Source organism: Schistosoma mansoni, chromosome 7 (assembly GCF_000237925.1).
Source record: "Schistosoma mansoni strain Puerto Rico chromosome 7, complete genome".
Lineage (NCBI taxonomy): Eukaryota > Metazoa > Platyhelminthes > Trematoda > Strigeidida > Schistosomatidae > Schistosoma > Schistosoma mansoni.
The window spans coordinates 2,559,933-2,576,457 of record NC_031501.1 but is presented as its reverse complement, the minus strand read 5'-3'; the positions used below and the strand labels follow the sequence as shown (position 1 = coordinate 2,576,457).

At 35.4% G+C, this 16,525-nt stretch overlaps 1 protein-coding gene and 1 non-coding gene across 2 annotated transcripts in view; one reads left to right on the top strand and one right to left on the bottom strand.

Moving 5' to 3' along the window:
* Nucleotides 1-14,311, bottom strand: part of Smp_127840 (dipeptidyl-peptidase 9 (S09 family)) — a 37,920-nt gene extending 23,609 nt beyond the window's left edge. Inside the window, exons 1-9 of the mRNA XM_018798606.1 lie at nt 14,286-14,311; nt 12,712-12,861; nt 9,893-10,047; nt 7,832-7,982; nt 6,979-7,147; nt 5,899-5,988; nt 4,063-4,176; nt 1,992-2,053; nt 178-278 (exon numbers count right to left, since the gene is read on the bottom strand). Coding sequence (XP_018653531.1) covers nt 178-278; nt 1,992-2,053; nt 4,063-4,176; nt 5,899-5,988; nt 6,979-7,147; nt 7,832-7,982; nt 9,893-10,047; nt 12,712-12,858 — 989 coding nt within the window. The 5' untranslated portion in view covers nt 12,859-12,861; nt 14,286-14,311. The remainder of the gene's footprint in view (nt 1-177; nt 279-1,991; nt 2,054-4,062; nt 4,177-5,898; nt 5,989-6,978; nt 7,148-7,831; nt 7,983-9,892; nt 10,048-12,711; nt 12,862-14,285) is intronic.
* On the top strand, nt 3,129-3,200 carry Smp_tRNA_00902_Pseudo_TTG.1.1. Its single transcript has one exon. It is a non-coding gene (tRNA).
* Nucleotides 14,312-16,525: the final 2,214 nt, after the last annotated feature.

Here is a 16,525-nt window from a genome sequence, read left to right as displayed (position 1 = left end):
TGCTGAGGAGTCCATAATAGGACGAAACGGCCGTCAAGCAGTGCTTCCAGGTTTTCCATGGTGGTCTAGCTTCAATTGACTCATGATTTCAACTATGAAAATACTAAATTCTCCACAAAACCCCTTCAAATCTAATCTTTGTCTAATAATAAAAAACAGGTTAGTAAAATTACTTACTAATTTCCATCTGGTGTCCAACCAGCACGAACTAAATATTCAAAATTCGGTATATATTGTTTTAAAGGTGAACGTAATGCAAGAGTTTGTACATTAGAGATCTGATAAGAGAAAGTAAAAAGACAGGAGCCTTTTTTTACAGAAAACTCGGATTCATTTGTTGATAACGTTGAAAAAGAAGCAAGAAACAACAAGGTTGATCGTTGAATTTCCTAAAGTTCTAATAAGAAGTAGCGATCAATGGAATTCAACCATATGTCAGATGTAAGACAAATGTTATCCACCAATAGCATTGGAAGATGATTGAATAACATTATAAAATCAATTAGTCTGTTTTATGACTTTTTATAGGCTGTAAGCAGTTTAAAGTAACAACAATAAGTATCTAAGATGACCTTAAAAGTCTTTTCAACTACATTGGTTGAATATTTAATGTTTCGCCTACGTATTCACATGTATTTGAGAAAGCAAATATAAACTTAGGACTAAGAAAAAGCTTCCGCAACAATTTCTGAATATATTTACCCGAATCTTCAAAAGGAATAAAATCGTCCACAAGTATATGATCCCCATACACACACTTAATGAATAGTGTACACAACCGGATGTTTTCAAAAGGATTCAAAATGATTGACAGACAAAAAACATTACATTTGTATTTTTCACCATTAACGATAATGCTATCAAATGTTTGGCAACTGATCCATTTAAACAAAGAAGGGAAGTAAGAAAAACCTGCTTTTTGCCCTGGCAAAAACAACTATCTCATGTAATTGAGTTTTTACGGACCCCTACCTCTTTAAGTTACCTTTATCCTCATTGTATTTCATTTCGTTTTATAATCAGCTACTTTTATTGTGAGTATTATTCTTTGTCACATCAGCACCCCAACTTTATACGACTAGATTTATTGACATTTAAACATCACTACTACTCAACAACTTCAATCAAAAAGGTCGTTTATTTGTAGTGTTATTCTACTGAAATGCTGTCCCATTTTTTGAACTGTGGAAACAACTGCATCAATCAGAGTATACATAAATTTATATATATTCGGTTTTGTTTCTGAAATTGAAGGACGCTTGATCAATTGATATAATGCGTGACAATTCGAGTTGTATGAGGATAACCTTTATTGTTGAACGAAAGTGTAACATCTAGCGTTTTCAAACATTATTCGGTAAATTTTTAGGGGGTAAGTACTGCATATAAAAGTACAAATTCCACTGAGGACTTCCTTCTAATAATTTAAAAGAATCTACATGTCTTCTGTGAACACTCTACGGCAATGCGTATCCTAACTGGCCAGATTAAAAAAACAAATGAAGTGAGAGTTAGGGCTTAAAATGAAATCCTCAGTGGAAATCACGCTCTTTTATGCACGATTCACTCAATAACTGAACGTAAAAACGTTAGATATTCCACATACATTGAACGTTGGCTACAAATTCACGGGAACGTGTCCTATTCCCTCGATTCGGTTCATTTCAATTTCAAGTTGACGCTTATTGTATCATCAGAAATGACAATGAAAGCTGTGTAATTTAATCATCTAGATAAATGGATGAAACATCCTCTGATCATCAAAAGCATTCACTCCAGCGATAAATCTTCATTTAGACCTCTATAAGATGATTAACTAAATCAAAGAAACTAATCGATTGATGGATGAAATCAATCGGTTTCAAAGGATAAGCTTTCTAACTACTGTAATTCAATGGGACGATAGTCTTCAGAGTATAAGCTTAATTTTAATAAACGTTTAACAGATAGCAGTTAGCTGAACAAAGAAAAAAACAGTCAGTTATACTCACTTTACCCATTGAATCCAGTTTAAACTGGTATATTTTCACATTACTACTTGCATTTTCAGTGCCTGAGTGTGAAAGAAAAAAATACAAGATTAAATAAACACATACAGTAAATGAACATCGGACAGTCGATTTCTAAACGAAAAAAGATAAAGGCAATATGCAAAGATAAGAGTGACAATTTTTCAGCAATGTGCTCACTGGTGACTAACTTTAAGATGTAACAATTCTAGATTTATGATGAGAATCTATGAAGTACAACCATTTCAGGTGTGAGACGGTTATCCACTAAAGACAATGGGTTAGGGTTGCACAGTATCGTGAAATGAATAAAGCCAGATATTAAAATCATTGGATGCCATCTTAGTAGTTTAGTGGTTGTGTTCGCGTGCATGACTGAAAGTTCAGGGTTCGACTACTGAGTGCGGGGTTGTGGATGTGCAGTGTTGAAGAGTCCCATCCCGAGACGAAACAGGTGCACAGTGATTCCACGCTTTTAATGGTGGTCTAACTAAGATCAGTTCGTGCCTTAAACTTTGAGAATATAAAATGTACTCAAAATTGTTCCACACCTTCATTTATCGACAGTGAAAAATGAGGAAAATTTTAAACAAATTACAACCCTTTTTCTCATAGTGGTTTCATTATTGTGAAATTTGAAAATACAATATACAATACAGTATAGATAAGAGGTTGAAACAACCACAACGGATTTCCAGTTATTCACTAGCCTAACAGGCAATAGCTTTTGTGTAGATGGATCGTTTATGAAAACAGAAGCAATCATATATCAAAGTATAAACAGATTTTACATGATCAATAAAACTATATAAAATTGCCTTCGTGGACATAAATTCCCCACCTTTCTGAACCTTAATAAGGATATAAACAAAATTTAAGGATTCCCTTTATTGTTCCTAGTTAGGAATCGGTACCTTGTGGGTAGGATTAGAGTTTTGTGATTAAAGTTTTCCATAGCCAACTGACATCAGTTATAATGCGAAAATGCCCTGTAACCATATAGATGAATTCACTTAGTATTGTTTGTTTGAATCTTCCTATTGATGTTTCAGGACTGCAACTGGTCAGTCTCTAAGTGAATTTAAACTTCACCCCATTGCACAAGCAAGTGGATATCATGACTGAGTGGCCGAGTGGATAACGCGATGGCGTTTGAAGAGAAAGGTACTGGGTTCGAGTCCCAGAGTGAACATCAACTCTGAGATGCAGGTACATCCAGCTGACGAGTCCGAAATAGGACAAAACGTGCGTCCTGGTTTCCACTGCTAGCCACTATCCATCTTTGCTTACCATATAGATGAATGAATTTGTTCAAAAAGAAGAAATACAAGAGGCGCTATCTGATCACTTCGTCCATAAAATAGAGTGCCAATACGTTAAGATTTGTTACAGGATTAAGGGTTAAAAGTTAAGATTTAAGGATAGTGTCGATTTACCTATTATATACAACTGACAGAGATAAAATTGAACATTTAGTACGTCTAACACCGTTACTTTTACGTTATCGTTGCAAAAAATAGTTTACCGTTATCATTTAAAATGTTTTGATTAGTAAACTAACGTATTTATACTGCTCGTTATATGTGCTATTTGAATTTCACGCACAAACCAAAAGAGTTGCATTCTTGACTCTGATTAACTCAACCCTAAAGTACAGTTTAACCAAATTAACGACTACAATTATAACAATGTATTTTTTTTGTTTTTTTATGAACTGGACTGAATTCGAAATTAGAACTCAAGATTGTAGTCAGTCAGTGTTGTTTGAAGTATTGTGGGATGCAGCCACTTCACAGTTGTGCACACCAATGAAAAACAATTCCTAAAAAAGAAAGTGGGTTAGCAGAGGTCTTAGCAACCTGGGTAGGTGGCCGCAGATCACAAGGGACAACAACTTGAGATCAGTCTCACACGATCTTTTTGTGAGCAGTTTTGATGTATTAACCCAGTGCTTTGAAGACATTGAGGCGTCAGACACTACTAGTGATCAAGTTCATACTGGGGTCAGGAAATAAGGTCAACGTTGCCTTATCAAATGAATTTTTTTATTTACCTGCAATTGGATAACGTTGATTTTCCCAACCACCACCGAATTCCCCATGAAATAATTTCGTCACAGCCACATTACGTTCATCCACTTCTTCATATAACAACTGGTAATAATGATCTATAAAAATACAAAACAATGACCAGACAAAATTTATAACAGACTAACCCTATTACAACTACAAATAATAAAATTCCTTTATATAAACATTTTAGCTATTGTATTCAAGTCGACTGAAAAACATTTTGGACTAGTCTAGAGTGATATAAAGCACAAAGACACAGATTCGAATCCTGTTTAATTTATACTGGTTCGGACAACCAACTATCAAGCAGTAGGTAGTAGTAGTAGTAGTATCGCTAGTTCTCGTGTAAAATAATGTGACTTGAATCCCAGTAAGTAAACACGTACTTGATAATTAGCTGTTAGCAAGATATAGATTAGATTAAAGCATGTTCCATGCAGGATTGTGTTAAGGCATGCAGACTGACTATTTCTTAACCAATCAGCGCTAGCCAGTACTTAGAGAAGGCCCTAGAATCTCCTTACGTAAAAAAAATTATCACTATACTAATGTTTTTCTTATTGTGATTCCTACTTCCATTCAACTTTGTTTATTTGGAATATAATTACATTTCTATTTAACCGTGTTCTGAATTGTGGACCTGTCAAGTGAAGTAATGGTCAAAGAATACAAAGCAATAAGAGTAGCTAGGTCGTAATAAGAAAACTCATAACAGTAACTTAAACTAACTAAATAACACACTAATGTAATGCTATGTAAATCCAAGTAAAGAAATGAAATAATGGCTTTGATATTAATTGTATGAAAAAAAAATCTTGATATAAATGAGTAGCAAAGAAATGTTCTAACAGTGTAAATATAATGTAGGGATAAGCCGATCAGAACATACAAGATGGATTCCAGTTCTCTACACGGGAAGTAAAAAAGAACGACTTTTATTTTACATGACATAAGGTTATTAGGAATAACTTTCTATGACGCTCGAAACGTTGAAACGTTTTAGGATTAAAAGAAAACTTCTATGAAAATTAGCAAGCATTAACTGGAAAGTGTTACTGAGTGAAATATACAATTGTTTATTTGCAGAGTAGTAAACAATACCATGTTCCTTTAGTCCTTTAGCGCTCACCGAGTTCTATAGATCAAGTTAAAAGAGAGCTCCCACTAGTCTAAGTGCTCCAATATTACGCGTGCACTATGTTGAGATGTCAGGCGATTGAAGGTGGTTGGCAAGACAAACATTATATTGGTCACTACTCAGTGATCAGTCCTAACAGGTCATTTGCAACACAAATTGCTGGATAAAAACGTCTCAGATTGTGACACTAAATGACCAAGGTTAGATTTTCTAGAGACAATTAGTTCCCACAAGAGTGCAGATATCCCTTGCTTATGGAGGCTGAGCAGAATTCAGATTTTAAGATGATAGAGAAGATTCGTAACTGAGATGAATGATTTAGGTGGAGTTTTGTTCTTCAAGCTGTACGGTATGGTTGTGGAGCTTTTATTATTCTTCCGAACAATATCATCCGCATGAAATTCAAGCAGAAGAATCCAAATTACCTCCAACCACTTAAGATAAAAGTTGTTTTTATTTTCAAGGAGAGACTCTAACTTTTTGAGCAAAGTAATAATAGGGAGGTGTATTAAGCACTCTACATTAATTTAAGAGGCATAGAGTTATTCATTGAGTGAGACATGAGAATATAACATAGAGTAGTCAGAATATTAGCATTGCAGATCATATACATTTTGTAAATTGTAAGATAAGACAGATAAACCTTTTTGGTAAATAAGCATCAAAACTATCATGTTACCATTGGTCATCGTTGGTCTCCACCAATAACCAACATATCGATCGAATTCTTCTTGGACGACGAACGGTGGGATACCTGCAGATAAACCACCTGAAATGGGAAGTACATAATATAAGGACAAGAAGAAATGAAAGATATTTACGGATTGAAACTATAACAATTTGAGATATATCAAAGTGAGCTGTGTAACAGACATAATTCAGTCATGTCAGGAGTGTGAATTAATAGTATCATCAAAAGCACCGGATAATAGTCAAGTTACATCACGAATTACTTGAAGTTGACAATATGAATAATTACTGGATTCCAACTAATTGGTTAAAAAAATGTATTTATTCAATGTACAATAACTAAAGGTCCTGAATCCAACACTTGATGAGGTTAACCAGGATATATTACTGAAAAGTTAATCCTAAACTGAATTGGAACAATCATTCAATGTTAGACAACCACTAAAATTTCGAAAGCACTGAAAGGCCTTTTCGTCCTAGGATGGGACTCCTCAACAGTATGCGTCCAAGATCTCGTATGTGAGATTCAAACCCAGAATCTTCAGTTTCGAGCGAGAATGCTTTGCCTTAATGGTGATCTAACATTTATCGATTCATGATCTCAATTAAAAATTATCAATCTCCACAACCCTATACTGGTAATTATTCAATACTGTACAGTTTCTAACTCCGCCTGCAGCTTTCTTAGAGTTACTGCCGGTCCCAAGCCCGGGTAAAGGAGGAGGGTTGGGCATGGGGTTAGCGACCCCATCCTGTAGAAAAACTAACTCGCTAAAAGTACGCTAACCAGAAAAAAATAATTTAGACCATTTAAACTCTACCCTGGGAGTTGAAGGAATAAGCACATATGAAAAAGATGAATAACAACTAGAAAGAACTGGAAAAGATTGCCCAGGACATAGTTGGGTGGATAATGCTGGTGGGCGGCCTATGCTCTTCCACGAGGGGTAACAGGTGTAAGTAAGTAAGTAAGTACAGTTTCTAATTATCAACTAATTAAAATGAATTCATGGATACAAGTCAATAATAAAAAATATCAAATAATGATTGAATAATTCATAAAACTTACTATTATGTGTATGATTTGTTACTGGTATCCATTTATTTGTTGGTATATAACCAATGAATATATTTTCATTTGATGAACAAACAATTAAATCTGAATTGAATGGACACATGATTGGTTGAATTGCACTAGATAATGGAGTTTTAATTAGTTCCAGATAATTAGGTTGTTCCTATTGGATTGGAATAGATTATATAATTTAATTCATAAAAAATTTATTTAAAACCAAAAAAATAACATGATATAAATGGAGTATGATTCTAGGATAAAACTACTGTTTATAATGCTTGAGTCCCCGAATGCCCTGGTATGGTCGAGAGTGAGGAGAGTCCGCTCTCCCTCTCAAAATGCTCTCATATGGCCACGCGTATATAGCCTCTGTCAGGGAAGTCCTACTCACTGCCTTCTCACAGTACCATTACTGTTGTTTACGGAATTGAGATGACGAAAAGCGAATGCCCGGCGTTTTAACCAGTGGACACAGAAAGTCCACCTAGGGGAGTTGGAAACCCTGGTTCCAAACCTATGTTGCGCATGGACTCCAGTATCCTGAGGGAATAAATGGTGTATCAATCAATTGTTGGTCACCGGCTACCATGGGACTTCATCCCCTTACCATGCTCCAGTACCTTGTGGATCAGATCTTTAGGTTAAAGGCTTCTGGTGTATCCCCCTAAGAAAACCACCTACTTCGGTTTGGGCACCTGGACAGTATCACAGCTCTCACGTAAATCAAACGAGATTTGTGTGGCACATACATATCTGGTGTTCCTTTGTACCTATATTTATGTGTTTAAATAAATAAATATATACAACAGCATCTTATTTATACACAATAGAAAAAAACATAACTAACTCCAAAACATGTACGATCTTCAGTACTATAAATTTCACTTGATGCACAAATAATAAGTTTACCACAATCGGATAAACAATAATTGGTAACACCCGATACAGAGACACGCATACGTTCATGAATTAAGAAGTCGGCTAATGCAAGTGAATTTCTTTTTTGAAAAATAAATAAATAAAACAAATTTAAAATCAAAACAAAATATAAACCAATCAAATAAAAGAAAGTTTAATATAGACAAAAAGAAATTTGATTCCTAGTTTATATTATGGATTGCCATCAACCAAAAAACTTTAGAAACTAGGAAGGACTGGATAGTTGTTTTATCCTAGTATGGAACTCTTCAGTAATACGCATCAATAACCATTGCAGGGATCGGACGCAGGACTTTCAATCCTCAAAATGCGACCTTAATCTTTAAACCAATGATCTGTCATACAATGGTTTAGATTGAGACATAGTGGAACTCCATTGGCCACAACTTCTCGTTAGAACTCCAACACTTCTTTTAAAGCTAATCACTGATGAACACATGATAATTATTAGCATATGACTTTAAGCAGATTGTTAAATTCCAAGTTTTTTCACAAACTGGTGTTAGTTGTTTGAGGAGAGCCATTTTAGAATGATATATTTATCAAGTGTTTTCCGATTCTTAATGGTCTGTTAGGGTCAACCCATGATGTAAACGAAAAACCAACAAATTACCACAAATCTCCTACACTAAAAACTAGATTACGAAAAGCCAAACAGTTGTGGCTAAACAACTGAAAATATGTTGATGCATTTATGAGGCGGGATCGTGGATGCGCACTGCTGAGGAGTCCCACAATAGGACGAAACGGCCGTCCAGTGCTTTCAGATTTTCCATGGTGGTCTAGCTTCATGATTTCAACTATGAAAAAACTGAAATCTCCACAAAACCCCTTCTGATCATTTATGAAGAACATTTTTATACAAACAGCTACAAACCACACTTTATTCGACAGCTATAGCATTACCCAGCTATTGAAACCGAAGCAGGTAGAGTAGGAATGTAATCTGTGACACACTGTCTGAAAGTTTAACACTTTTTTACGATTTAGTCATCAACACTATCATAATAGGTCAATAGTCGGTGAAGTAAAGTAAAAGCGATCTGAATTGTTAACATAAAATAAGTCAAGTCTTCCACATATAAATTCCGCTAGTAGTTAAAATCTATATACAATGGTGATTAGGTTAATTCGACACTTGATTCTTAACCACGGAGTACTTTATTTTCAAACCATATATTAACGGCTTGTATACATCACTACAGCTTAGGTTTCATAAGCATACGTTTATGACTGGACGGATGAATACTGTACACCTGAATCATTACATTTTAAGTTCACTTTGATTAATACGGTTGAAGAAATCAAATGACTTACAGTAAAATGAGTGAACATTTTTTAGAAATTGTTTAACAACTTTCGACGGAAAAATATGATCTTTGAATAGAATTGTGACATAATGATTTATACACTTATATCTCAATGATGTAACAACGGTGTTCATTTTGAAAAAACTGAGTAACCGCGAAGATTTCAAAAACTACTTTCTTTCCCGATGTTGTGCCACAGCAGAACACAGTTAAATCTTAATTCACATTTCCTTAATAAATCGTTTTTAATAATGCTTAGTAAGTTGAGACATTCCGTAAACAGGACCTTAAATAATACACGTAAGCGATAGGTTGCAAAGTTATTGTGCTCTGTTATTTCAGCTTAACACAATATGTGGTAATGAGATACTAACCATTGTCTTAGCTATTTTAAGGTGTACTGATCACAATGACTTAGATATAATATACAGGTGTGAAACACTGTTAAATACAGCATCGAACAGTTTAATTAAAATATTTATAAAAATTAAATCTTGACACATTCCTGTCTAGTTATGCAATTCATAGTCTATGCTGAGATTTTTGTAGATTTTCCTTAAAATCAACAAAATCAAATATCCAGTAAAGTTTCTGAAATACTCAACAACAGTAATACTATTCATCAAATCATCTTGCAAAGATTATAATATAATGCTTACTTATAGTCGACAAATTCATTAGGCAACAATGGATACCATATTAATTGGTCATCGGATGAATTATGCTGGACTAAATCAGCAAAAAACAATGTAGGTTTGGTACCAGGTTGAAAATTAGTCGACGGATAAGAAATGAAGTAAATTCGACAGCAAAGCTAAAATTACAAAGAACAAATGGTATAAATATATCATAGAGGTAATAAGCGAATGCGGAAAACCCTCACGGAGAAATGAAAAGAAAATTATAACTTCATTTTATCGCTAACCTCAATATAAATGAAATGACTGTAGTTTTAAATAGCAAATGACTGACGAATTCAGGACGTGTACTTTATTAGTTAGTTGTTATGCCAAAACTGACTACTTTTTTACACTGAGAAATAATCAGTTAGCTTATTCACTTCTGATACTACTAACAAAGATTTTATCCTCAGGACAAGAATGATATTTGTTCAATATTTGTCTATAGAAGAATTTAAACAGTGCAAGCACCAAACATCTCCTGGATATAAGACATCAAGCTGATACCATGCAATCTTTCAAGGTGAATAATAAACAGCCAGGCTCCAGTATCCTGAATTTTGCTGATTTTGTTGCTACCAGGCGTCATAAACCTGATTAATGTGTTCGAAGTGAGTCAGTCAACTACAACGTCGGACCGGACATAAATATGCATCTGTCCAACTTGCCACACCCCATTAGCACAACAAGATGAACACCAAATTCACAGAAGCTGTTACTTCAATGGTGGTAAAAGAATATTTCATATAAGGATATGATATAGGGAGAAAGAATTAGATCATAAAAAGAAAGGCATAAAGTAATTTTAATCTCACGATTTAAGGAAAAACAAATAGTGTATACACCTACACCTACGTCACGTGGCCCCCAAACAAGTAGTCTGCATCTACCAACATGGCTCAGACTAGAAGTTAGTGACTTCAAGCTCTGATGCCACGTCTTGATTTGGCCGTCCCTAACTCTCCTCCAACCATCGCCAATACTGGTCAGCATAGCGTGTCGTGGCAATCGGTGTTCAGGCATACGTAACACGTGGCCCAACCATCTCAGTCGATCAAGATTCATGACCTCATCAACTGATCAACCATCATTCCCTAATACCCTGACGTCTAACCTCACTATTACTTACCCGGTGATCCCAGTAGATGCGAGCAATATTTCTAAGACATCTGTGGTCAAACACTAGTAACTTGCAAGTATCTTCTCTTAATGGCCACATTTCTCAGCCATAAATTAGAACAGAGCGAACAGCTGCGCGGTATACTTGTCCCTTAATTGGTAGACGGATATCTCACCTTTGCCATCGGTGACGTAAGTTAGCGAAAGCTAAACGAGCTTTTTGAATCCGTGCTGAGATTTCGTCAGACACCAACCCATTAGGGCTGATCAAACTTCCAAGATAAGTGAAGTTGTCGACGCGTTCGACTACTTCGCTCCCTATCCTTAGTTCGGGTGTTGACGCAGGCAAGTCCTGGAGTAACAATTTACATTTAGATGGAGAGAAACGCATCCCAAACATCCTGGCATTATTACTCAGTTCTAACAGAAGACTCTGCATTTTGTCAGCGTCTTCACCAAACAGGACTATGTCATCTGCATATTCTAAGTCGATTAGTGAACCCCCCGGTAGGATATCAATTCCTGAAAATTCAGTCGAAAAGAGTGTTATTTCCAGCAATAGATCTATCATGAAGTTGGACAAAAATGGAGATAGTGCACAGCCTTGATGGACACCATTTGAGGTTACAAAATCAGACGACAGTTGGCCATAAGCTCTCATTAGACTGGTAGTATTCGAGTAAAGAGCCTTTACAAGGTTTGTTTACACCCTTATTATAGTATACCGATGTGTCTTCAAAATAACTTCCAACTAAACCTTTTCATGCAAGTAATTTAAACCCATTTTGTAATTATGATTTTAAATATCACAGGCTGTAAGTAGCTGACGAGAACCAAACGAAATAAAACGAATCCATGATATTCTACAATCTTTGTTTTTGCCCCCTTCAAGATGGTAAAGGGAACTATGTATGATATAAACCCCCCACACCTGAGTAAACTTGGCTATTTAAGTTACTAATCCCTTATTGAACGATTGTGCAATATTAAATGTTTAAGGTTGACACAGATTTTCGACCATGATTTATGAACAAGAGTTCGTTTACCAAATTACAAGGCTCAGTTTATCAGACATTTTACTTTTTACACGAATTACATTCGTTCCCCAAGACGGTCCCAGATGTCAATTTATTCAATCAATTTCCAAAGTCATTAACAAGGGATGCTGTCTAAGCATTCTACTGCCCAAGCGCCCAAACTGTAACAGGTGGTTTTCTTAGGGGGACACGCCCCGAGCCTTTCACCTAAAGGTCTAATCGAAAAGGCAGTCGAGCATCGTAAGGAGAAGCAGTCCCATGGGAGCCGGTGATAAACGATTCATTCATACGCCATTTGTTCCCTCAGGATACTGGGTCCCATGTACACCATTGGTTTGGAATCAGGGTTTTCCAACTCCCCTAGGTGGACCCTCCGTGTCCACTAACCCGGTTAAAGCACCGGACATTCGCTTTTCATCCTCTCAATTTCTTAAACAACAATAATGCTACGAGAAGGCAGTGAATAGGACTTCCCTGACAGAGGCTATATATGCGTGGCCATGTGAGAGCATTTTGAGAGGGAGAGCGGACTGTCCTCACTCCCGGTCATAACAGGGCATTCGGCGGCATCGACTAAACTGTTACTCCATTAATGAATAAACTACTTGGATTTCACATTTACAAAAAAACATAAAAACATACTTTGTCATTACAATCAGAAACATTTCGGATTTTGATCACGGTTGGGTTAGGGATCGTATGCAATCCAAATCCGTATGATGAGGCTATATGATAGAAGTGTCCAAATGTATTGGTTTCTCCATTTGAACCGTCTGACCCCGACATCATTGCCTGTAAACAGATGGAAGCATTTAAGTAATTCTGATCTGGTAAAATTACTTGACGTAAAAAACTATTTCTAGAAGTAAAAAAATGCAACGAATGTCAGACACATTTTTAAAGTCGACATCTACGTACGAAATTTTAAAACGATAAAAACTTCGTTTGGCACATGAAATGTCTTTTGAAGTTAACTGATGTAGCTGTATAATGCATCGAAATATTTCAAAACAGCATCCACAAAATTTTGCTCTGTTATGTTCATATAAATGACAACAATTTGTATCAGACATCCATATGATCATTTGAACCAATGATCCACTGACGCTTAAAAAATCTTACAAGAGCCTTGAGAATATTTAAGCGGAATATATGAGTTTATTATTGTCAACGAAAATCCATGGATAATAAAGCGAGAATGAATGTGAAGGAAAATTAAATAAGATCAAGTTTGAAACATACATATGATTCGTTTCCGAACTTAAGATACCTAAAAAAAAAGGATACTGTCAACCTAAACGGATTCTGGAGAACAAATTCCACCAAGCAACTTAAAGACAAGCATAGAAGACATTTTTCACTGAAATTGCCAAGAAACAATAATTTCATCTAGAATAGATACATGAGTGAATAAGAACAGAAAAGAAAAACGGACACTCGAAATCTATAATATACTCTTTAGTGAGACTATGATTTATGGACAACCTATGGACCACGAAAAAGTGACCCTGAAAATGTCTACCCACTAACCAGGATTGAATGAGGGTTATAAAGCAGTGTGACGAATTAGAATTATGATTTACAGTTGATGGTTAGGAATTAGATTCAGGGTTTTCATCACGAACTGACATCAGCTATAATGCCGAAATAGTATCCAGCCAAATGAATGTATGAATTCTGTGCTAAAATCCGGAGTCTATTATCTCAAATCTAATTTGTTCGTACATAAATTGTAATCTCACCAATTTTTTTAATATAAAGTCGACTCATGATGGCAGATGTTATATTAATAACATATAAGAACTATATGAACTGACGAAAAACGACATCCATAGTTCATATTTCAGCCATTTAGTTTGATGGCAATTAGCAACTAATTAAACTGTTTTTCCACGTTTACTTAGTACCTGACATAGGACGTCAAGGTCATACTGTATATGGTGAAGAAATAGCGTGTGTGCACGCCTCAACCTTTATTGCATATATTCATAAGCGGCCTACAAGCCCTTCATCTGATAAATATAACAGTGACTATGAGGTACGGATACGTACCAACTTTAGCTAAGAAGTAAGGAGTCGACACAATGTATGGATCCTAGCAATTTATCTTCGCACATAAAAACTCATCTGAAAGCATATTTACTCCTAAAGAATACCACTGGGATTTTATAGTGAGACAATATGTAAAATATTCTACAGATTCAGCAAAACTGTACAATTGTTGTCAAATAACCGAACGTAACGCAAATAGTTGAAAGTGCGACCACAACACGAAACGTTTCAATGTATAGCAGCTCAACATCCTACACGCTCTCAAATATAATTACCCAAACCACACTTCTTCGACCTAAAATATATTTTTTGTTCTTTTTCATGAACATAGAGGCTAGGTATCGGAGCACGTTTATTCATTTCTGTGACGACTAACAAATTTACTCACATTTGTGCATGAAACTATGCTATTCATACTAATAGCAATTTATATTCGCTTTTTGCCTCATTTCGCCTACTTTGATGTTGCTTGCAAAAGTGAACAATCAATTAGAACTAGGAGAAAACCTGATTGCGACAGCTACAGTATGGCACGACCTTGAAGTAATGTATCGATACTATATGACCCACTCACATCGTTTCTAAATCTCACCTACATCATTTACGTGGTTCCTTATTGTACTAGCCTTCTCATATCAAATAAATGAAACATGAAGCAATCCATGCTTTACTACCGGCTGACTAATATTGCTGTCCCACAAATGAACCAAGATAGCGTTAGCCAGGTGATCTTTTGTCAAAGAAGCCGGAGAGTTGGCAATACTTATATTTCGTCAACTTGAGATCTTCCGAAGTTGATAAATTCACTAGAGCTGAATTATATTGCAGTACAAATCAAAGGTAAAGAGATCAAACTTACGAATAACGCCTAAATTTTCAACGTTGTATACTCATTCGCAAACAACTGTTTCCTTTTAAGTAACTGTAATGTGGTGAATTCTCCGTTATAGTGCCTAGGCATTATTATTATGCAGTGTTATTATATGAGTATATATCTATCTCCAAACTTCCGTGTTTCACTTGTCTAGTGTCACATGTACAGAGTGCACCATACTTGAACTTCTGTGTAGACCGTCATTCATTTTCTCGGCTGCATCTATTGTACCTCATCTGATTTACTTAAAGAACATGAGTACACAGACAACAGTTGTGTGACAAATATGTACGTAAAGAAAATCAGTCGATACAAACACACAACGCAAATAGCTTAATGGGTTACGTGCTGACGAATGTGTAGTTGAGTGTTCCCAAATGTCCAGACGTTAGTTACACAATTATGCAATGACATCAGCAGATAACTAACAGTAGATACGCTCAGTTGTCGTAGCATAAATTTGATGATGATGATGATGATGATGATGATGGTGATGATAATGATGATGATGATTGATGATGATAATAATGATAATAATAATAATGATAAAAGGAAAACCGTCAACTATAATTTGAGCAGTAGTTCTATCAAAACCCTAATTATATAAAAGTGGCTAACTAGCAAACAAGAAAGTTTAAGGAATATGAGTATGAAGCGAGACGTTTTCAATACATCAATAAAAGCGTATACGGAATTTCTAAATACAAAATCAAACAACAATTAGAATCAAATAAGAAAAGTTGTATAACTTCGGAAAGACATTAGAAAACAGATATTATTTACAAGTCATGTATAAATAAACAACACTTATGCCTTCGATAAGCACATATGAAATACAAGATCCCTATGAGGACGTAAGAATATGTACGAAGATCAGTGTAATATATGTATATATATATATATATTTCATGGTCAGTAGCATTAAACTCGAAAGTCTTTAAATGAGGAATTGTAGTGGTATAGGTTCCACACCACACGTTTCGCGAAGCTGAATACATTGTTACTAGGACGATTGACATTCAACATGCAGCAATAAGAGGAGGTCAGTAACTGAGAGTGAGGGAAGATTAATCGAAGATAATATGGCTCGATCGTGCAGAAGTGGATACTTTATGTAAAACCCTTTGAACCTTATGTCAAATATATTACTTTTTACCCAGGTTAAATGTGTTCCTCAGAAATACTGGAAGTTGTTCAGCTGTTTCTTACGGTAAGACGAAACAGAATAGATAGTGATGTGATTTCTACGTGAGATCTCGTAGATCAGATTTTCACATCATGATAAATCTGCAATTTTCGAATGAGGTCTCTTAATATACTAGTACTAATACCGAACTAGACTATGATACTGCTTAACTATTCTGGTTGTTTACTGGGCCTTAAAGTTGGATATTGAATGTCACTGAAAGTTTTGAGCCCGACAATGTTTCTCAGTTGGTCAAGTAGCCAGTTTAATAGTTGTATTTTAGTGACTTTTTGTCTGGACAACTGCTTTGTTCTAAACTTCGATCTTTGACTAACGAAAATCGC